At 59.2% G+C, this 20,469-nt stretch overlaps 7 protein-coding genes across 7 annotated transcripts; 5 read left to right on the forward strand and 2 right to left on the reverse strand.

Moving 5' to 3' along the window:
- Positions 1 to 256: 256 nt before the first annotated feature.
- C8Q71DRAFT_757793 (uncharacterized protein) lies at positions 257 to 2,936 on the forward strand. The gene is made up of 4 exons (XM_047923708.1): positions 257 to 578; positions 666 to 1,145; positions 1,319 to 2,535; positions 2,595 to 2,936. Exons 1-3 carry the CDS (start codon positions 325 to 327, stop codon positions 2,520 to 2,522), a joined length of 1,938 nt encoding a protein of 645 aa, XP_047779510.1. The 5' UTR covers positions 257 to 324; the 3' UTR covers positions 2,523 to 2,535; positions 2,595 to 2,936.
- A 143-nt stretch (positions 2,937 to 3,079) lies between these two features.
- Positions 3,080 to 4,402, forward strand: C8Q71DRAFT_809565 (uncharacterized protein). The gene is made up of 3 exons (XM_047926038.1): positions 3,080 to 3,526; positions 3,587 to 3,919; positions 3,974 to 4,402. Exons 1-3 carry the CDS (start codon positions 3,502 to 3,504, stop codon positions 4,288 to 4,290), a joined length of 675 nt encoding a protein of 224 aa, XP_047779511.1. The 5' UTR covers positions 3,080 to 3,501; the 3' UTR covers positions 4,291 to 4,402.
- A 767-nt stretch (positions 4,403 to 5,169) lies between these two features.
- C8Q71DRAFT_707579 (isocitrate lyase) lies at positions 5,170 to 7,672 on the forward strand (the record flags this gene model as incomplete). The annotated part of the gene is made up of 8 exons (XM_047920570.1): positions 5,170 to 5,633; positions 5,690 to 5,857; positions 6,280 to 6,331; positions 6,390 to 6,762; positions 6,815 to 6,964; positions 7,020 to 7,191; positions 7,254 to 7,352; positions 7,411 to 7,672. The coding sequence occupies 8 exons, from the start codon at positions 5,170 to 5,172 to the stop codon at positions 7,670 to 7,672; spliced, it is 1,740 nt and encodes a 579-aa protein (XP_047779512.1).
- Positions 7,673 to 7,998: 326 nt separating this feature from the next.
- On the reverse strand, positions 7,999 to 12,268 carry C8Q71DRAFT_597478 (uncharacterized protein). The gene is made up of 5 exons (XM_047919599.1): positions 11,995 to 12,268; positions 10,061 to 11,909; positions 9,931 to 10,005; positions 9,736 to 9,875; positions 7,999 to 9,683 (listed from the first exon to the last, which is right to left on the reverse strand). The coding sequence occupies exons 2-5, from the start codon at positions 11,846 to 11,848 to the stop codon at positions 8,168 to 8,170; spliced, it is 3,519 nt and encodes a 1,172-aa protein (XP_047779513.1). The 5' UTR covers positions 11,849 to 11,909; positions 11,995 to 12,268; the 3' UTR covers positions 7,999 to 8,167.
- A 9-nt stretch (positions 12,269 to 12,277) lies between these two features.
- Positions 12,278 to 13,065, forward strand: C8Q71DRAFT_597521 (uncharacterized protein). Its single transcript, XM_047919600.1, has one exon. It carries the CDS (start codon positions 12,547 to 12,549, stop codon positions 13,024 to 13,026), a length of 480 nt encoding a protein of 159 aa, XP_047779514.1. The 5' UTR covers positions 12,278 to 12,546; the 3' UTR covers positions 13,027 to 13,065.
- A 774-nt stretch (positions 13,066 to 13,839) lies between these two features.
- C8Q71DRAFT_706896 (kinase-like protein) lies at positions 13,840 to 14,959 on the reverse strand (the record flags this gene model as incomplete). Its single annotated transcript, XM_047920531.1, has 3 exons — positions 13,840 to 14,484; positions 14,548 to 14,822; positions 14,875 to 14,959. The coding sequence occupies 3 exons, from the start codon at positions 14,957 to 14,959 to the stop codon at positions 13,840 to 13,842; spliced, it is 1,005 nt and encodes a 334-aa protein (XP_047779515.1).
- Positions 14,960 to 16,413: 1,454 nt separating this feature from the next.
- C8Q71DRAFT_822381 (chitin synthase) lies at positions 16,414 to 20,416 on the forward strand. Its single transcript, XM_047926216.1, has 18 exons — positions 16,414 to 17,261; positions 17,312 to 17,453; positions 17,507 to 17,577; positions 17,628 to 17,782; positions 17,839 to 17,901; positions 17,954 to 17,993; positions 18,049 to 18,157; positions 18,215 to 18,365; positions 18,427 to 18,499; positions 18,552 to 18,729; positions 18,782 to 18,859; positions 18,913 to 19,008; positions 19,062 to 19,249; positions 19,309 to 19,454; positions 19,513 to 19,527; positions 19,577 to 19,871; positions 19,927 to 20,043; positions 20,099 to 20,416. Exons 1-18 carry the CDS (start codon positions 16,621 to 16,623, stop codon positions 20,166 to 20,168), a joined length of 2,628 nt encoding a protein of 875 aa, XP_047779516.1. The 5' UTR covers positions 16,414 to 16,620; the 3' UTR covers positions 20,169 to 20,416.
- Positions 20,417 to 20,469: the final 53 nt, after the last annotated feature.

Here is a 20,469-nt window from a genome sequence, read left to right on the forward strand (position 1 = left end):
CTGTAGCAGCCATCGCCTGCCATCGCCTTCCTCGCCCTCAACGCCCGACGCCGTGCGTGCGCTGGGTCGGCGACGGCGGCGGCGGGGAGGGCGGGGTGGCCGGGTATGCGGAAGACGAGCCGGGCGGAAGAGAGACTGAGTGCGGCCGTGGCCGGAGAGGGAGTGATGCCATAATTTGAATGCACCGTGGGACACTTGGCTCTTCTCGGACAGCTGCATAAGTGTCCACCTGCTTAATTTTCCTGCTTAAAGAGCCGAACTGCCCCCCTATAGCGCACGCTTTGTCACTGTCCCCATCTCCGCTACCTCCTCCCGCCGTCCTCCATGCTCCCTCCACCCCCTGCATGGGCCAGGGACGACCTCCCGTCCCCCACCACTCCAGAACAACACCGCCAACAACGACCGGCAGAGCCAAAGTCGAGAAAGCAAAACCCCGCCGCGCAAGATACCATGGACCAGCCTAAGAAACCCCGACACCGGCATTCTGCCTTCCAACTCGCTGCACTCAACGAGCTCTACGACAAAAACGAGCACCCATCGTTGGAGGAGCGCACATCGCTCGCAGAGCGTCTTGGAATGTGAGCGTTCTTTCCGTTGTCTTTGTTGTTGTCGTCGCCCCTGCATACGCCGCCGCTCCTTCCCTCCCCATGCTCACGACCACTCAGGGAGACAAAGACCGTCAACTCCTGGTTCCAAAACAAACGTGCTTCGTGCAAGAAGCGTCATAAAGGCGCCCCGGCGACGACCTCAGGCCCAACCGCAGGCGCTGGCTCGAGTGCAACCACCGGGGCGTCAGCCAAGAAGAGCAGCAATAGCAACTCGGTGGAGCTCCCGCCGATCTCAGCTCTCATTGCATCCGTATCTACTCGACCAGGCCTCGGCCTCGGCCCACCGCCTCCCCGGCAATCCGAGTACAGTGACTACGACGACGACGAGTACATGCACCGATTACCGCCCACTCAACAGCAACTCTTCTACGCGGGCAATCCTCATCATGACCACCTTGATGCCCCCGAGCAGAGCTCACGCCCCAAAGCTCGCTCGCGTCCCTCTGCGGTGCAAACAGAGGAGCTACGCAAGGTCTACGATGTCAACCCGCACCCTGCCAAAGAGGAGCGAGAAGAGCTCGGTCACAAAATCGGCATGTGAGTTTCGATAACGTCTATTTCGTTTGCTATGACACCTGGTCCGTACAAATGTGTCTATCAAGCATTGCCTTCGCGATGCCCTCTGGGCATGATGCATTATGGGCGTCTATCCCTTTGTTCGCGATCAGGCCCCGATCCAAAACAAGGTCCTGATGTGATTTCCTTCCTAGGCGTTATCAATCAGTCACGAACTGGTTCCAGAACCAACGCAGCATCGCGAAGAAGCGCAAAGACGAGGAAGACGCACATGCAGCGGCGGTCGCCGCGCATGCCGCCTCGTCGTCGAAACCGCGTATGTTCTCGCCGTTCCCTCCTGCAGCGAGCGCGGCGCACCCATCGTTGTCATTATCAGTCCCGCCTGCGACCGGACACCCCTCGCTCGCTCTCCCGCTGCCCCCGCAACACTCGATCTCTGCCCCGCCCCCTCGTGCTCGCCGGTCATCCAGTGCAGCGCCATTGAGCCGCGGTCATGATCTGAGCCATGGCTCGAGTCGATCATACTCTCGCCCGTCTTCCCCGCGTGTTTCGCCGTATCGCATGCCATCTGACCGTCTCCACGGTCAGAGTGGATTGCAGGAGAAATCTCAGCGCCCCCGGCGCACGCGGCCGGAGCCGCACCAACTCGAGGCTCTCAAGAAGGTCTTCCGGCGAACCTCCACGCCGAGCATTGAGGAGCGGAGTGCGCTCGCGCTCGCGATCGGCATGGATGTCGGGAAGGTGACGAACTGGTTCCGCAACCTCCGCCAGACCGCGCGGAAACGCGCGGCGGGCCTGCAGCAAGACGGGCTGCTCGAGGAGGGCGAGATTGACCAGGACGAGCAAGACGAGCTGATGGACGTCGACGCGGACGATGTCAGCCTCGCGACGTACCAGTCCCGCTCGGCAACGCCGATGCACTCGACCGGTGTGTCCTCCTCAGTGTCGTCGCCCCTCATGCACGCGCTCCACCCCAGCCAGCCCCCGCCGCCGTACTCGCTCGAAGACGTCCGCGAGGAGTTCGCCGCGCCGCGGTACGAGGCGCGCTACACGCCGCCGTCGCCCGTGCAGCCGCCGAGCGAGGAGAACCTGCGCCAGCTGTATACGTACGCGCGGGCGATGCGGCGGCGGCCCGCGTCGGCGAACGAGCACAGCTCGAGCTCGGACCCGGACACGTACGCGGACGGGGACTCGCACATGGGCAGCGAGGAGGACATGCAGGAGGCGTTGACGCCGAGCCCGGAGAGCTCGCCGCCGCCGCCGCCGCTCGAGGTTGGCGTGCGCGTGCGCGTGCAGAAGGCGGGCGAGCTGAAGCGCGCGCAGGTGAAGGTGGAGACGGGCGTGAAGGTGGAGGACGCGCTGTTGCTGTTGAGCTTCCATCACCATGTCGTGCACTGAGCGGAAGTACATTGTGAGTCGCTCCTGTTACGTCGCGCGTTGGTGGGTGCTGATGGTGTTGTCCTCTGCCAGAAAGTTATTATCAGTCACTGTAGTATTACTGTATGCCCAGGACGTTCTGCATCGTAATCTGCGCACCTGTCCATACTAGTAATATTCTTGCATCCTTAACTGCATTCTACGTAGCATAGTAAGTCGTCTCCCGATGTTCTGTAGCAAGCCCCGCGTCCCTGTGTTTCCGCCTCATTCCGTTTGTTCTTGTCATGTCTCTCGTATCGCCCTACTTAACCCTACACTAGTCCCGTTATTCTTTATCTATCGGCGATGCCGTTGTTCACACAGAGTAAAAGAGTCGGTCTGGGTGAAGCAATCAATGTAATCGTTTTCTCGGCCGAGTGCCAGTGAGGCCTGGTAGATTTTCAGATGCGATGACTGAGATTGTTGTGTCGGGGACGGGTGCGCAGGGGTGCGCGCGATTGGATCTGAGGCGATCGGAAACGGATCGGCCGATGTCGCATTAAGTACATACGCCCGCCAGTTGATCGCCTGCTTGCTTACAGCACTCTCCTCGATGTTCAGCTTGGCGTGTACATGGGTGTGGTTCGAACGGAGTGCTGCAACAACTTCGCCTTCGCTGGATGTCTTCCTTTAGGCACTCCTCCTTAGGCTGAGGGGATGATATCAGCCGACGGCCACTGGCGAACACCGCTCCATCCACCCCTCCGGATCCGCCTGCTGACTGACCATGCGCCGGAGACTGGCCTCCAGGCCGTCCAGCAGCCCTCTCGTGGCGCGTCGTGGATGGCGTCATGGCGTCATCCACCGTGTCAGTGTCATGGAGGTCGGCTCGGGCTCTCCACGGCGTGCGCGGCAGGGTATATACGCTCGCTCGTGCCCATTTGGGTCTGCCATTGTTTGACTGCGCGACGACATAACGAGCCGACCTTTGACGACCTCCTGAAAGTAGCAGAAACTCAGCATGTGGGTTGGACATTACGCCTCCGGTACGTCCGCCACCCACCGCCTCGCAATCCCTCACAACCGCTAACGCCCCCTCCTCGCAGCATTCATCGCGAAGCCCTTCGCCCCAGGCATCCCCCTCTCCGTGCTCGCGCTCGCGAGCAGCGCCGCAGACGCCCTCTTCTTCCTGCTCAACTTCGCGGGCCTCGAGTCGTTCAACCTTGACCCCGCGATCGTCGCGCGCTCGGGCTGCTTCCCGTACACGAACGACTACCCGTACAGCCACTCGCTCGTCGGCATGGGCGTCGCAGGCGCGGCCGTCGCGTTCGGGTACAAGCTGCTCAGCCCGGGTGCGCGGGTGTCGCTGACGGACTTTGCGGTGATCACTGCGACGGGGCTGAGCCATTTCTTGTTGGAGCTGCCCGTGCACCGGAAAGGTACGCGTGTCCCTCTTGCGCTACTAACCAATTTCTGACGCTTCTTTTCAACAGACGTCAAGATCACCCCGCACGACGACGTCGCGGCGGGCGCGGGCTGGTTCGACTCCCCAGTCGTCGACTTCCTCGCGGAGAACGCGCTCTTCCTCGCGAGCCTCTGGTTCTACACGCGCTTCGCGCCGAAGGTCACGCAGACGGGCTGGCTGACGAACAAGGGCCGGCTGACGTGGATCGCGCTGTTCTTCGCCGCGCAGCAGGCGCAGTTCTGCTTCATGGCGGCGCCGACGCAGGAGGCGCGCTGGGTGCACGCGCCGTTGTTCCTGGGCATGATCCTGGGGAGCAGCTGGTTGTTGGGTAAGCTCGAGAGTTGAGCGGGGAAGCGGCATGTTGTGTGAGGCAAAGTAACTGTTTGTGTATTGTAGTAGTGATGAGTTGTGAAACTGTATTGTATGTAGCGCAGCAAAATGTCTGTTTAGTCCAGGGCTCCTCAGAACGCATGCCAGGACCGGGTCTGGGACCTGGGTGGCACTGCGATCTTGTCAGTGCAGTCAGGTATTCATTCATCCACCGCTCGCGCGCGTCGTGCAGTCGACAAGGAGCGTGTTCTTCACATTGCGTCGCCTGGGTCCGTACCACCACCGCCAGGTCACTGAATAAACCCATCTGCGCCATTCAGAGAACCCTACTAGCACGCTAACTTAGGTAACTTTCGGTAGGCAGTGGCTGGATCAGTCGTGAATCTGTTCGGATCTGAGACGACTGTCATACGTGTACGGCACAGGTGCCTGGCGAACGAACAAACGGGCGGCAAGATCTCTGATTGAGCAGCCCTAGTAACTCAGCCAATCTACTTGTGAGAAGCAACCAACGGACCGGAACCTCGGGCTTCAAGCTGTTGCTCGGCAACTGGACCTGACTGCGATGCTCAGTAATCACCTGTCCGTCTCAAAGAGAGCGTCGTCCGTCTGCTCCGACGCAGTCTCATGCGTGCTATGGTGCGTTTCCATGTCATACACACTGCAATACAATGGGCTGAGTGGACGATGGCTGTTGTCAGGAGCGGGCCACACTACAATGCGGGGCCCCGCCCGATCGAGAGTGTGCATAGCCGGCCCGGGACAACCGGAACAGGCCCACTACCGGGCCCTCAGCCACCTGCGCTCGGCCGTCGATCCTCGCACCGACCAAGTCCAAGCACCGCGCATATAACCACCCCCGCCGCCCGCCCGCCGCCCAAACACCTCTCGGCAATGTCGGGCGTACTACACGGAGCGCGTGCGGCCCTGCACCTCCCGCGCTCGCTGCCCGCCCGCGCGATGAGCAGCTTCGGCTACAGCGACCTCCCGGCCCTCCCGCTGTCCGCCCCCTCGCCACACAGCGAGGGCGGCGCCTTCGCAGCGCGCGTCGCCGCCGTCGAGGCGTTCTTCGCGCTCCCCCGCTTCGCAGGCCTCAAGCGGCCGTACTCCGCCGCGGACGTCGCCTCCAAGCAGGGCTCGCTCCCGCCGCTCCCGCTCCCGTCTGCGCTCACTGCGGACAAGCTGTGGCGGCTGTTCGGGGAGAGGAGCAAGGAGGGGAGGCCGGTGCATACGATGGGCGCGGTGGACCCCGTGCAGATGACCCAGATGGCGAGGTGGCAGGAGGTCGTGTATGTGAGCGGGTGGGCGTGCAGCAGCTTGCTGACCACTGGCAGCAACGAAGTTGGCCCGGATTTGGGGTGCGTCGCTGGGCTGTGTGTACAGGGTCACTGTGCTGAATGCCAGCTGTCTGTAGGGACTACCCGTATACGACAGTGCCTAACCAGGTCGAGCGGATATTCCGTGCTCAGCTGCACCATGACCGCAAGCACTACGATGAGCGCATACAAATTGGTGCGGAGGCACGGGCGAAGACACCTTACGTTGACTACCTTCGACCTATTATCGCAGATGCAGACATGGGGTACGACATAATATCCTCTGTACTGTAGACGGCACTACAACCCGGATGGGGGTATGGTGTGACAGAACTACATGACCAGGCACAGTGGCGGGGGTGGGTTTCCCTATGACCCACCGCCCGTCGTTGTCCCCGCCGCCCTCAGCGCCCAACGACAGCATCGGCGCCGGCGGAGGGGACGGCTGTGACTTGCGACCTGCCGTCCGCACAGCGGGCGGCGCCAGGCTTGTGCCTTGTTAGTCGTTTGCAAAATGGTTGTCGCATGCACGCGACGAGCATCTTGTTTGACCCTCCATGGCAGGCCCACCCGTATGCTGAGAGATGCGAAACGGCAACCGCTTTGCAAACGACTTTAACATCCGGGTTGTATTGACGTCTGCAGTACGGTGTGCTTCGAAAAATGATATTGACACTATATCCCATAGGCACGGGGGCCAGTCAACCGTCCTGAAGCTCACGAAGCTCTTCGCCGAAGCGGTGCGTCTCGTCTCCTCATTCCTCCTACCCTTGCCTCCTAACCACCCGTCCCCCGTAGGGCGCCTCCGCGATCCACTTCGAAGACCAACTCGTCGGGGGCAAGAAGTGCGGGCACCTCGGGGGCAAAGTGCTCGTCCCGACGTCCACACACATCTCGCGGCTCGTCGCGGCGCGCTTCCAGCTCGACCTCCTCCAGCACCCGATGCTCCTCATCGCGCGCACAGACGCGGAGTCCGCCCGGCTCATCTCGAGCACCGTCGACGTGCGCGACCACCCGCACATCCTCGGCGTCGCCGCGGAGAGCAGGGGCGAGCGCCGCGCGCTCGCGGAGGCCGTCGAGGAGGCGGAGGCGCGAGGGGCGGGCGCAGCGGAAGTGGGCAGGATCGAGAGCGAGTGGTTGGAGCGGAACAAGCTGGTCACGTTCGACGAGGGTGCGGTGTCTCGCGGCTTGTTCGAGTGTAGCCAACTGAGAGGCTCGTCTAGCTGTCGAGCAGGCTGTTCAGCGGAGCAGCATCCAGGACAAAGAGGGCGCCCTCCGAGGATACAGGGCCGCGGTGGATGGCAAGTCGAACGCGGACGCGCGCGACATCGCTAAGGACATCCTCGGCGAGCCCGTCTTCTTCGACTGGGACCGTGCGTGCACCCCTCCCACGTCCATGTCTCTTCCTGACTTGACATGCATTCCCAGTGCCCAAGACGCGCGAAGGCTACTACCACTTCACGGGCGGCATCGAGGCGGCGATCAAGCGCGAGCTCGCGTTCGCGCCCTACGCGGACATGATGTGGCTCGAGACGAAGCAGCCCGACCTCGAGCAGGCGCGCGGGTTTGCGCGCCGGATCCGCGAGCAGTTCCCTGGCAAGTGCGTGTTAACCTACCTAGCGCATGCTATGCGAGCAAGGGGCGCTGACGTCGACCACGTAGATGGTTCGTGTATAACCTGAGCCCGAGCTTCAACTGGTCCGCACAGGGCTTCTCAGACGAAGCCCTCAAGAACTTCGTCTGGGACCTCGGCAAGGAAGGGTAAGTCCACCCGTCCTCCATCCCCCTCAATCAACGCACTCACCCACCTCGCACCCAGCTTCGTCCTCCAACTCATCTCCCTCGCGGGCCTGCACCTCAACGCCACCGCGACGGCCGAGCTTGCGGAGCGCTACTCGGCGGACGGGATGCTCGCGTACGTCGAGCTCGTGCAGCGCAAGGAGAAGGCGCTCGGCTGCGACGTGCTCACCCACCAGAAGTGGAGCGGTGCGAACTACATCGACCGCATCCTCACGACGCTTTCCGCCGGGTCGTCCAGCACGTCTGCTGTTGGCAAAGACTCGACGGAGCACACCTTCTGATTTCCCTCCCGTTGTTCGTGCGGATAACTTGCTCAAGGGTGAAAATACTGGCACGCATGGCTGATTTGGTCTGTGCCGCGGCGCGGAGCCGCCCCGCACCCGGCGGGTATGTATTACACACTACTTACTGGGAAGGAGGAGACAGTGGATCTATGTAGAATAACAATATGACTGCGTGCAAACGTCGACGTCGAAGGCGGGTGCCCGGCGGGTTGTGTCGGTGCTTATGAGTACGCAGGCTTCCAGTCGATGGATTAGAGAATAGATAGGTAAGATGCAATGCGAAGAAGAGCGAAGGGGTGCGAGGTTATACAAGATGTAGTCAGGTTGGGGTTACGTGGTGAAGCAGAGACGCAGAGCAGTCGAATGTCAGGGCAAGCCAGCGCGGCCGACAATCGTCACTAGTCAGCAGTAGAAGCAAGGAGGAAGCAACAGGCGCGACACCGAGGATTCGAGAGCGTAGCAAAGTCTAAACCTAGCACCGTGACACAGTCCTCACTCATGGTCTAGCCCATGGTACGGGTACGACAGCGTCTTGTACGAGTTCATCTTCGGCGAGACCATCTCGAACTGGGACGCGTCGAAGCTCGGCCGGCTCTCCATCGACTCGCCCGAGTGCCGCGAGAGCGTGCCGCCCTTCGGCGGGGAGTCGCCCGGCGTGAGCCGCCCGTTCTGCCGCGGCGGCGACGAGGACATCGTCGACATCGACGACATGCTCGGGCTCAGCCGCTGCCGCGTCGACGCGCGCCGGTTGTTGCCGCCAGTGAGCAGGTTCGACTGGCTCATCCGCTTCTTCATCTGCGACTGCGCAAACTCCTCGGGCAGCGCAGGACTCGGCGGGATATCTACCAGGGTGGCGGAGGATAGGACAGAGCCTCGCCTGCCTGCGACGATCGACCCGTCGAGAACGCTCGGCCGACGACGCTTCATCCCGGCGTCGTTGTTGAGCAGTTCCTGGCTAGAGCGCGGCGTGCTCTGCGAAGACGAGGACGCGGCCTGCGTATTCTGCACTGACAGGCTCCCATTTGCCGACTTCCACGACTTGAGGATGGACTTGCGTACACTGCCGTTCCTGTCTGCAGGCGAGATAGCAGCAGGCACAGCGGCCGACAGTTGTGGTGAAGTGTTTGGCGAGGGGGAGGACGATATCGGGGGAAGGTAAGGAGAAGAGCCCGACACGGCGCCCAAGGGGAGCGCAGGTGAGGGCTGGCGCGAGGCATCCATGAACTGCATGCTCCGAATCGACGACTTGCGCTTCCTCAGCTTCGGCGGCGAGTCGCCCATCTGGTCGGACAGCTGCGGCGAGCGCGTCGAGGTCCGCGACATGCGCTTGCCGGATACCTGCTCGTTCGGCGAAGACCGCCCGGACTCGAGTACGGAGGCGCTCGAGAGCGAGAGCTTGCTGTTCGTCTTGCGCCACAGCTTTTTGATGCTCTTCATGCTCACCAGCGGCGCGCCCTTCGTGCCCTTCTCGCTCTCTTCCTCCGACGCGATGGAGTCGAGCGAGAACCGGCTCGACGGCGTCTGCGACAATGCCCTGACCTCCGGGTCGTACGAAGTCGTCCTAGGGAGCGACGGCCGCGAGCTGCCGTTGGATGGACCATCGTGGTACTTATCGTTCCCCCGCTCCTCGTTGATGCGTGTGGCCTCAGCTTCGGAGGGGAATCTGCCAAATGGGTCCGGCGACAGTGGGATAACAGGCGAGTCGCCACCAGCGCTGAGACCAGGTGTCAGCATCGCAGGGGGCATCAGTGGGGGATACAGCTCATCCTCCTCGCGCTGGCGCGCTAGGCTTTCGTTCGAGATGGTACCAGAGCGCGAGCGAGGCAGGACTGTTCCTTTCGGCGGTTCGGTGGAGACACCGTTGAATGCTATTCGTGGAGGCGAAGGGGAAGGTCCCTTTCCCTGCGCGGGAGACGCGCTCTCAACTGCATTGAAAACACCTGTCGTGTTCGCAGCCGAGTACGGAACGGCAGGCCATGTAGCACCTTCATGGGCTGTTGTCGGTTCACTGTAACGGTGTCGGAGGTCTGATCATCTTGGTATTCAGTGTAGTTCCTCACCTTGTGGTACTGAGGTTCAGTCTTGATGGTGATGGAGAGTTCCATTTTGGCGGGGAGAGTGTAGCAGAGTACAGCCCTCGGGTCGGAGAATCTTCGAAAGACTCGGTTTGCAGTCGTCTCGGTGACAGCTGGACAAGGTTCTGTACATTGGTTGTCAATCCATGAATGCTCAACGTTCAGTCATATAGCGCCTACCTTCTCGAGCTCGTCAAGCTGTTGCTTCATAAGGAACTGACTCCGTCTCCGGTCATTAGGGTCATTTTCGTCAAACTGCACGCTCAACGCTCAGCATCGGTATCACGCCAACGACTCGCCTGGCACTCACCTCATCATCCTCAACGGTCAAACCAAGGTCGAGATCCTCAAAGAACGCTCCATCGCGCTTCTCCTGGTCTGGACTCCGCACCCTCCTGCCCACCTGCGGCGGAACATCGCTCTCTGCCTCCTGAGGCGTATCACCATCCAGGTATGCAAGGCGCACGCTTCCAGGGCTACTCCCCTCCTTCGGGCTATCCTGCACCACAAGCCCATCGTTCTTAGCAGGCACAAGAGTCAGAGGAGGGGGTGGGGCGCGCTTGCCGGCGCCCGCAGTGGTAGGCGACGAGCGTCGCTTGCCCGTAGACGGCGGTGACGGTATGGACACGACGAGCGCAGGACGGGAGCGCGAGTTCCATAGCTCTGTGACTTCATCCTCGTCGTCCGACGCCGCGCGGTCGTCCTCGAGGTCGTCCCGGAGTGCCGAGAGTGCTGAGCCGTCTAGAGCGAGGTCGAGGACGTTTGGGTTGGCCGAGCGTCGCTGGCGCTTCGCCTGCATGTCTGCCCAGGTATCCTCGTCTGGCCCGAAGACATCGAGGAGGGGGTCGCCGCCTGGTGCGCCGACCCGTGTATTTGCGTCCTCGATGTCCGATGTGTCGTCCAGCTGGGCATAGCCCTCTACGGCCAGAGCATCCCGTTCACGAAGGAAGGCCGGACGGCCATCGTGCATCCGCTCGACGATGGTAAGGTCATACGGTGCCCTCCTGCTCTCTGCATCTGTACTGTCATCGTCGCCATCCACTCTCAACCCTTTCTTCTTCCGCGACTCTGAGCGTTTCGCATGGCTAGCCCTTCGATTCCGCACCCAAGGCTCATACCAACTCGCTTTCCGCCGATCGATGTCAAACTCGACCTTCGCAAGGATGGGAATCAGCGCAGGCGAACGGAGACCGGGGAGAGGAAGCTCGTCGTGCGGGCCGTCAGGACCTGCAGATACTGATGACATTGACTCCGGCGTTTCCAGCTCGGACTGCGACGAGAACACGGACTGTGACGCGGTGGATGGCGAAGGCGTCATGGGCAGTTGTGGTGACGGTACTTCTATCCTCCGTGGCGACATGAGCGGTCGCAGAGACGTCGATGCGACCTCTTGGATGAGCGAGGGCGATGCGGGTGAAGTAGTACCCATGCCCAAGCCCAGTTGTCGTGGTCCGGGGGACAAGGAATCTTCTCTGTCCGCCTTAACGACACGGTGCCATATATGCCTCCAGATGTCCTCGGATATTCGAGGACCAGGCTCCTCCAGCTCCAGTTCGACGTCCGGTTTCGAAGAGTCGGAGCTGAGGACAAGGTAGAGGATGAGACCTGCGGTGCTGGGCAATGCGTACTCCTTCGCTATGGCTGCAAGCTGACTTGCCAGCGTGGAATAGACGGGGACGAGCACGCCGCGGCGAAACTGCGTGTGGTAACCGGACGCACCAGAAGGAGGGGGCAAAAGATCGGAGTCGTCCACAGCGTCAGATTCATGGGGCAAATGAGTGGGTGGGATGACATGAAGGAGGTACTTGGTAGAGGAGGCTGAGGATGTATAGGTTTGTACAGATGCTGCGGACGGAGTGGGGGATCTTCTGAAGTGATCAGAGAATGAAGGGGATGTTGACGAGCTTGGCCAGGGCGGTGTGCTGAGTGAGACCGTGTACGCATGCCCTGCGGGTAAGGGCGTAGGCACGCCCAAGGCGTTTGCGAGCTTCGCGAGACGGTGAGGAGGGAGCGGAGCGCGTGGAGGAGCCCATGCGGGCGTGGACACCACGGAAGCCGGCGAGTGCGTCGAAGAGCGGTCTGAAGTCGTTCCAGGCATGTCTGTCGCCCGGAGCGCAAGGGTCACCTTCGCTTGGCGATGCTAAAAGAACGCCCTCCGTCTACGCGGAACATCCAGAGGTTAATTGAACCACAGATGAAAGCGTGAATTTCATAGGGGTCCTGGGAAGGCTAATAAGAACGTACCTTGATTCCGACCAGTGCCCTAGCGGGTAAAGCACGTCCTCGAGCTGCGAGAGCGGCCAGGCATATACCAGGGGCCGCGTGGCTTGGGTTTGCGGGTCGTGGCGGGAGGGCGGCTGGAGGCCGGATACAAACCGTTGTGGGAGACGGTCGGTGGCCAAGCTTGGGCGTAGCTGCTTCGACAAGCAACCACAACGCCCCCTTTCGCTCCCCGGCCATCACGTGCCAGCCGACCCCGCCAGATCTGCGAGCTGCCATCTCAGATTCTGCCATCCCATCATCCCGTCCGCAAGGCTACCAGCTTCAAACACCCTGCTGCATAGCTGGAGCTGATTCGTCCCGGGCCCTGGATTGCCTTTGAAACGCGTGCAATGAACACTAGAAGTTCTCGTCATTTTCTCATTAGTAGCCTAAATCTCCCTGAATGATATTGCGCCTCGACCGGGATGATGATCACTCGCACACTGTCCGCCATCTACGTTTGGAGGATCAAATAAAAATCGGCATCTTACTTCTTGTCACTAAGGCCCGCTCACGTCGGTCCATGCAAAGTCCATGACATCGACTGACATGGGTGCCTGCGTCAGTGAAATAAGTAGTCGCCGATACAGCACTCACCAACAGTCACAACGAAACACCCGGTTTGACACACGTCTGCACAAGGGTGACGAGCGCTGCCTGACAGCAAACACATACATTCACACATGCATACAATCCATCATACACGAACCGCCAGCTAGCGACTCATCACGACACATACGGTATACGGCAGGGACACGCGCCTGGTACAAGATGCCTGCTGAGACGGTGACCGACTGGAGGACGCAACGCAGCGCCAGTGAAACGAGTAGCGAGACATACCGCGGCGAGCACCGACCTATACACCCCAGACCGACCTCCTCTCCGCAACCAGCAACCACCCAACCAGACGCGGCGCCCTCTCCCGTCCCGCTCGCCCCTGCCAGACCACGACCGGAAAGATCGAGGCCAGCAAGGTGGAGGGAAGGAGGACTAATGAGATGGGAGCATCAGTAGGAAGGGAAGTAAAAGGAAAAGAACCCGGAAATGACAGGGGAAGGGAAGGAGGCTTGGTATGTACACGATGTGTGATTATCATAACGGATGGATGGATGGGGAGTGATGGGATAGCACTACAATGGGACTATCACCACGGCGTACGGCGCGAGGGAGTGTCATGCGTGGCGAGACGGAAGGAGGCAGCCCTCCGCAGCTGCCGTCTGATGTGAGCAACAGGCTGCGGGAAAGCTTGAACAGAAAATGCGTCCGTACGAGAAGGAAAACGAGGTTATACGCGATGGCGACCAGTGAGCGTCGGATGTGTGGACTTGCTCCCGTGACGGTTCTATAGAGGACGGGGGGCGCGGCGACTTGGCGACCGCGGACGAGAATGACGGAGTGTGCGAAGGAGCGAACGACGACTGGGGTCCCAGACATGAAGGAGGGGATGTCGAACGCGCGCAGCGAGCAGTTCGACGCCGGACCTGCTCCCACTGCGAACTCCTAGGCGTGCTCCGTGTATCCTGCTTCCCCTCAAGAGCGCCTTGGACCAATAGTTAACCGACAACGCGCCATACGTCAGGCGACCCAAACCGAGACCGAGCCAAACTCCTCTTCACCTGCCCTCCGCCCCCTATGCTCGGTCGTACTCCGGACGCGCCCTGAAGACTCAAACCCCCTGCTTCGATGCAGGGCAGCTTACCAGTCTCCGCGGTTGATGCGCTGCTGGCCGACTGCGCCAGCACCCGCAGCCTGCTGCTGCTGACGAGTGTGCGAGCGGAGCCTGTATGCGCGATGAGCACCCCCATCCAATGCGACTACACCCAACACTTACATCCGGTCCGGCATGCGGGGTTCCTCCTCCTCCTGAACCACCTTGCGCCTGCCGCCTGCCTTAGCGCTCGTGCTGCCGCTGGCCTCGTCCTGGCTGCGGTGCACGGACCAGTCGAAGACGTAATCGTACTGGTAGCCCTCGCGGACGAAGAGGTCGCGGAAGAGCTTGCGGAGGTACGAGTAGTCGGGCTTGTCGTCGAAGCGGAGGGCACGAGTGTAGTTCAAGAAAATGCCGAACTCGTTGGGGAAGCCACGGCACAGCAGGTCCGTGGGAGTCGTCATCTTCTTCTCCATGATACGGTCGTACTTCTGCTTCTTGGTGGCGGCCTTCAGGCCCTGCCACGGAAGCGAGCCGCGAAGGAAATACATGAGGACGTAGGCAAGGGACTCGAGGTCATCACGGCGGGCCTGCTCGACACCCAAGTGGGTGTTAATGGACGTGTAGCGGGCCGTGCCCGTCAGGTTCTTGTTCTCCCTGTACGGGATGTGCAGGTGCGTCTTCGGGTCCCTGTACTTCTTCGCCAGACCAAAGTCGATGACGTTGACCTGGTTGCCACGCTTGCCAATGCCCATGAGGAAGTTGTCGGGCTTGATGTCACGGTGAATGAAGTTGCGTGAGTGGATGTACTCGATACGGGAGATCTGACGTGGCGGGCCGCCGTACATTAGAATAGATATGCGCACGGGGTTGCGGGGATGACTCACCAGTTGATCAGCCAACAAGAGTACCGTCTTCAGGCTGAACTTGCGGTTGCAGAAGTTGAAAAGATCCTCGAGAGAAGGACCGAGGAGGTCGATGACCATCGCGTTGTAGTCACACTCCGTGCCGAACCATCGGACGAAGGGGACACCAACGCCACCGGCCAGGGTCTTGTAGACCTTGGACTCATACTCGAGCTGAGGGTGCTTGGCCTTGACCGACTCGAGCTTGATGGCGACTTCCTCCCCGGAAATGATGTTGATTCCGAGGTAGATATCACCTATAGGACCATCCTCAGCATCGGAAAGGACAAAGCATAGCTTGCCACGCACCGAAGGAGCCCGAACCGATCTTCTTCCCCAGCCTGTACTTTCCACCGACCCTGAGGTCTAGTCTGTGCGATGAAGAGTCGGCCATTGTGAACTAGAATAGAGGCTGAGAAGTCTAGAGGAGATCGAGTGGTTAGATACGAGTTCAAAGAGGGGGGGGTAACAAGGGGAACACGGAGATGACGCGATGGGTAGTTAACAGAGTGGAACGCTGGCAACGACAGCCGCCCAACGCACGCTGTCTTATCCGGTGTGAATTGCTGTCTCGTTCGGCAGCCAGTATAGCGAGCGTGATATTACGTTGGAGGCAGCTGGAAGGGCGAGTTTGTGCCGCGTTGGAAGCCCGCCACAGGCGAGGACACCGCGAGGCGGCCAACAGCCGTTATCCGATCCCCTGTCGCCCTGGAGCCAAACGACGAGGAGATCAAGACTTACCGTTGACGTGAAATGAGAACGATGGAACGGAGAGGTAGTCGAGGATGAAGGACAAGGATGAGTGCGAGAGAGAGAGATGGGGAGAGAGAAAGAACGACGCGGTCGACGGTGGCAATGAGGCGGGCTGGGGACCGTGGGAGAATTGGCCTGTTCGAGCTGCGTGCAAATGGTGCGGCGCTGAGCGCTCAATCGATGGTCGGCGCTCTTGTTCTTGTCCTCCACAGCGCTCCCTCTTGTCTCCCCCGCTTCCTGTTCCTCTGAATGAGACGCCTTTGAAACGCCTCCCTTTTGTGTCGTGCTGCCTCTGTCGAGCTCTGTTGTCTAGCAGCCTCACTTGACGACCTCAATACAAGCATCACGCAGCATCAGCTCCACACCCGAGGACTGGCACCATAAAACCCCAATAACCGACCTGTATCACTTGACGTCCTGGCGGCTGTGCATCTGGTCCTGGGTCCGGACAGCTTGCGGGAGGTGCTGACGCGTCTGTGTGGTAAGAATGGCACTCGCCCGGCCGCCCTCGTTCATCTGCCGCTTTGTGGCAATGATTGTCACGGCCGAGCTTCTACCGATTCATTGAAGATCCATTCATGGCTACACACTCCGCGCGTCACCTTTCCGGTCGTACTTTCGGATCTACGCCAGGAAGGCGTCGCCGTGCATGGTGGGCTCGTGGTTGTGTGGTGAGGGAAAGGAAGCCCGTACAGTGCCGCGATACTCGGCCGCCCTAGGATGCCGCTCTAGGTCCGGTTTACTTACGTTACGCCTGCACCCGTCCTTTGTTATCCTCAAGAGCCAACCTTGACCAACCTCTCCATACTTTTGTTTACGAGACGAATGCATGTTGTGTCAATAATAAATGGTGTCCGTTCTTGTTCTCACCCAAATCCCACACCTGTCGCTCGTCCGCGTCACGGTATGTACTTCTCTCTCGAGTAAGTGGACGGGACGGAGAGTTCATCGCCGTCACCGTGGTGTTCGTCGCGGTGAGCATATGCAACATCGCGCACTTCGGGGATGGCCAAGAGGCGGAGAGCATTGCCCGGGATCATGCAGTTGACTGTTGCGGCCGACGGCAGTGGTCGCTTGAGAGAAATTGCCAAATCAGGCAGGCCAAGTATGGGAAGGCTGAGCTCTTCCATCCAACTCAAACACCGACCGCAGTGTCGCTGGCAACACTGATACCTCCCTCCTGCTGGACCTCCTCCCTCTTTCTCCAGCTCTCTCAGGCATCGGCGTCGAGCTAGTCATTCTTTTCACAACCTTCGTTCTTTTTGTCAAACACCTTGTTCTGCGCAGCGGAACACCGTCGCTATGGCGTATCGCGCGCAGCCGCACCACGATCCCTACAGCCCTCATACTGGCCACGCCGCCTACCCTGACTATCCCCCCGCCCAAACAGCTGCATTGACACCGGACTACCCGCCTGTCGCGCCCCAGCAGCACTATGCGCCGTCAAACCAAGGCTACTACCAAGACTACGATGCGCACTCGAACTGGGAGACCAAGTCAGCCAAGTCCTACCACAGTGGTTACTCGAACTCGCAAGCCCATCTAGTGCACGACTATCCCGCAGATGCCATCCCTCCGCTTCCGCCGCTCCCCTACCAGACCGCACAGCTCAACTACCCGCCCATGCAGCAGATGCGCCCGGGCGTGGGCTGGTCTGATGCCCGGGAGAAGCTCCTCAAACAGCGTGTGGTCAAACAGATCGAGCTGAAGGAGGGCAACCTCGTTCTGGACATGCCGGCTCCTTCATTCATCGTCCCGAAGGGCATGGAGGACAGCGAGGAAATGACCAAGTTGCGATACACAGCCGCGACTTGTGACCCCGACGACTTCATGCGGAAGAAGTACTCCCTGCGGCCGTACCTCTATAACCGTCACACTGAACTCTTTATCGTTATGACTATGTATAACGAGGACGAGGTCCTATTCACGCGTACCATGAACGCGTGAGTCTATGTCCCTTGGACCGGGATTTGCACACTGAAGCTGCCTACAGTGTCATCAAGAACATTGCACATCTGTGTAGCAGGAACCGCTCCAAGATGTGGGGCCCGAATGGCTGGCAGAAGGTCGTGGTGTGCGTCGTCTCCGACGGTCGAAGCAAGATCAATAAGCGCACCCTTCAAGTCCTCTCCCTCGTACGTATCGTGTCACTGGCCGTTCCCGACCTATCATGTTCATCCTGCCTCAGATGGGTTGCTACCAAGAAGGTGTTGCAAAGGACACCGTCGGTGGCAAAGACGTGACTGCCCATATCTTCGAGTGAGCGTCCCCTCCTTAGTTCGGAGGACTCAAGTATTCATAAGTTAAAGGTTCACTTCCAACGTCGTCGTCTCGGAGAAGGGAGAGGTCTCCAAGAGTGCCTGTCCCGTTCAGATCATCTTCTGTTTGAAGGAGCAGAATAAGAAGAAGCTGAACAGTCACCGGTGGTTCTTCAACGCTTTCGGTCCACTCGTTAGGCCCAACGGTTCGTAGATTTTGCACATCGAGGCGATAGGTACTCATGTTCATCTCATCTGATAGTCTGCGTGCTTCTGGACGTTGGAACCAAGCCCACCGGTACATCTATCTATGATCTGTGGAAATGTCAGTGGTATGGTTGCTGTTGGTTGCTTAATGGGTCTGATCGTCTACATAGGCTTCGACAAGCACTCGAACGTTGGTGGTGCATGTGGAGAGTGAGTGCACTGATCCTCCCTTTCCTAAACCGGCCGCTTACCCGTGACTTACCAGGATCTGCGTCGATACTGGGAGGTATTGCTGGTCTATCTTGAGGAGTCCTCTGGCGGCTTCCCAGAACTTCGAATACAAGATGTCGAACATCCTTGATAAGCCTTTGGAGGCAAGTCGCCTTCCTACGCTGTGCCGTACACAAAGCTGATGGCGCTCGCTACAACAGAGTGTCTTCGGCTACATCAGTGTGCTGCCTGGTGCCTTCAGTGCCTACAGGTACAAGGCCCTCCTCAACGGCCCCGACGGCAAGGGGCCGCTCGCGTCTTACTTCAAGGGTGAGACGATGCACGGCGGTAACAGCAGCGCAGGTCTATTCGGTAAGGCCCAGCCCTATGTACGATACGGTGAACACCATATTAATCATCTTTCGTACCACAGAGCGTAACATGTACCTTGCTGAGGACCGTATCCTCTGTTTCGAGATTGTGACCAAGAAGCGCGAGGGCTGGATGTATGTCTGGTCAGATGTGACCCTGGAGTTGTTCTGACGTCTGCCCCTTTAGCCTCAAATATGTGAAGAGCGCGAAGGCCGCAACCGACGTGCCTGAAACTGTCCCCGAGTTCATCTCGCAACGCCGTCGCTGGTTGAACGGTTCCCTTTTCGCCACTGTGCACTCTACTTTCCACTTCTGGAGGATATGGACGTCCGGACAGAACCCCATCCGGATGTTGCTACTCCAAGTATGTCTGCTGAACATGTGATGCGTGTGTCAACTCTGACCGCTCCGTTCAGCTCGAATTTATCTACAACGCGGTCCAGCTAATGTTCACATGGACGTCACTGGCCAACTTCTACCTGGCTTTCTACTTCGTGAGTCTCAGTAGATTATCTTGACACTCTTGCAACTGACAATGGTCACGTAGTTGGTCTCTTCGGCAACTGCAGACAACGGCTCAGAAGGCGCGTTTCACTGGCTTAGCAAGGGCGCTGGTACTCAGGTCTTTGAGGCCTTCCTGAAGGTAGCATACATTTTTCTCTCGCCGTACTAGTTCGCTCACTTTGCGACAACCAGCTCTACATCGCGCTCATCTTCGTCATCGTGGTGTGTTCGCTCGGTAATCGTCCTCAAGGATCGAAGTGGATCTACGCGTTCTGCATGGTGCTATTCGGGCTGTGCAACATCCTCACCCTCTGGTGTGCTGGTTACACAGTCTGGCTCGCAGTTCCTCACACCATCGCTGGTTGGGAGGACTTCCCTAAGTGAGTGTCCAAAGCCAGCTATCTGCGCGATCTACTGACAGACCATCCCTTCTCGTCAGGCTTATCCAGAACAACGCTGCGTTCCGCGATATCGTCGTTTCCTTGGCTGCCACTTACGGTCTCTACTTCATCGGCTCCTTCATGCACTTCGAGCCGTGGCACATGTTCACATCCTTCATTCAGTACATGTTCCTCCTCCCGAGCTGTAAGTCACTTCATCTGTCAAGAATACGTGAAAACTGAACTCACATATCGTTGTCTAGACGTGAACATCCTGAGTACGTCGCTGCTCCTTCGCGGTCATTCAGATTCTAACAGAAATTACAGTGATGTACGCGATGTGCAACCTTCACGATGTTACCTGGGGTACGAAGGGTGACAATGGATCCGCCAAGGATCTGGGCGGCGCTAAGAAGGTCAAGAACTCCGATGGGCAGGAAATGCTCGAGGTCGAGGTGCCCACCGCACGCGATGACGTCGACCAGCTCTGGAATGCATCGCGCTACGCACTGTCTGTGAAGCCCCCAGAGCAGAAGGAGCACCGTGATGCTGCCACCAAGCAGGCCGATCATGACCGCAACAGCCGTACCAACGTCGTCCTTACCTGGGTTGGCACCAACATGTGGGTGGTGCTTTCATGTGCTGTTGACTGTGTTGACTAAGTTCCATACCGCTAGGGTCATGATCCTCATCTTCACTTCGTCTGCATTCACCTCGTGGGTCAGCGAGCACGTCTCACAAGGTGGTGACGACTCGACGTTCAACCCATACCTCACCTTCCTCTTCTACTGCCTGTGCGTGTCTCGTCGTCTCCAGTCGCTGCTTCATGTGCTGATCCCCTTCACGCAGTGCTGGTCTCTCCGCCATTCGTTTTGTCTGCTCGGCGATCTACCTTATCATGCGCGTCTTTGGTCACTAATCGCTGCTCAATGGTGGAGAAACTTTTCGTTGAATGTGAATGTACTTGTCTGTTACTGTGATAGGATCCTAGCTAGATCGATCCTCCTTCGCTCTCCGGTTGAATCTTGACGATGGCGGATGTGTGTTAGTAGGGCAGTTCTCTGTACATCATTGGTGTTATACCCTTGTCTGGTCCCGTAGTGTGCTGCCCGATGTTTGTCCTCACTGTGCCCTGGGTAAGGGTAGTAATTTATCGTTATTTCTGGCAGTTTCTCGAGTGCAGTGCCAAGCAAATGCCGCGGCTGGTGAATGTTGTGCGC

This window comes from Rhodofomes roseus (assembly GCF_022264815.1).
Source record: "Rhodofomes roseus strain CIRM-BRFM 1785 chromosome Unknown C8Q71scaffold_9, whole genome shotgun sequence".
NCBI lineage: Eukaryota > Fungi > Basidiomycota > Agaricomycetes > Polyporales > Fomitopsidaceae > Rhodofomes > Rhodofomes roseus.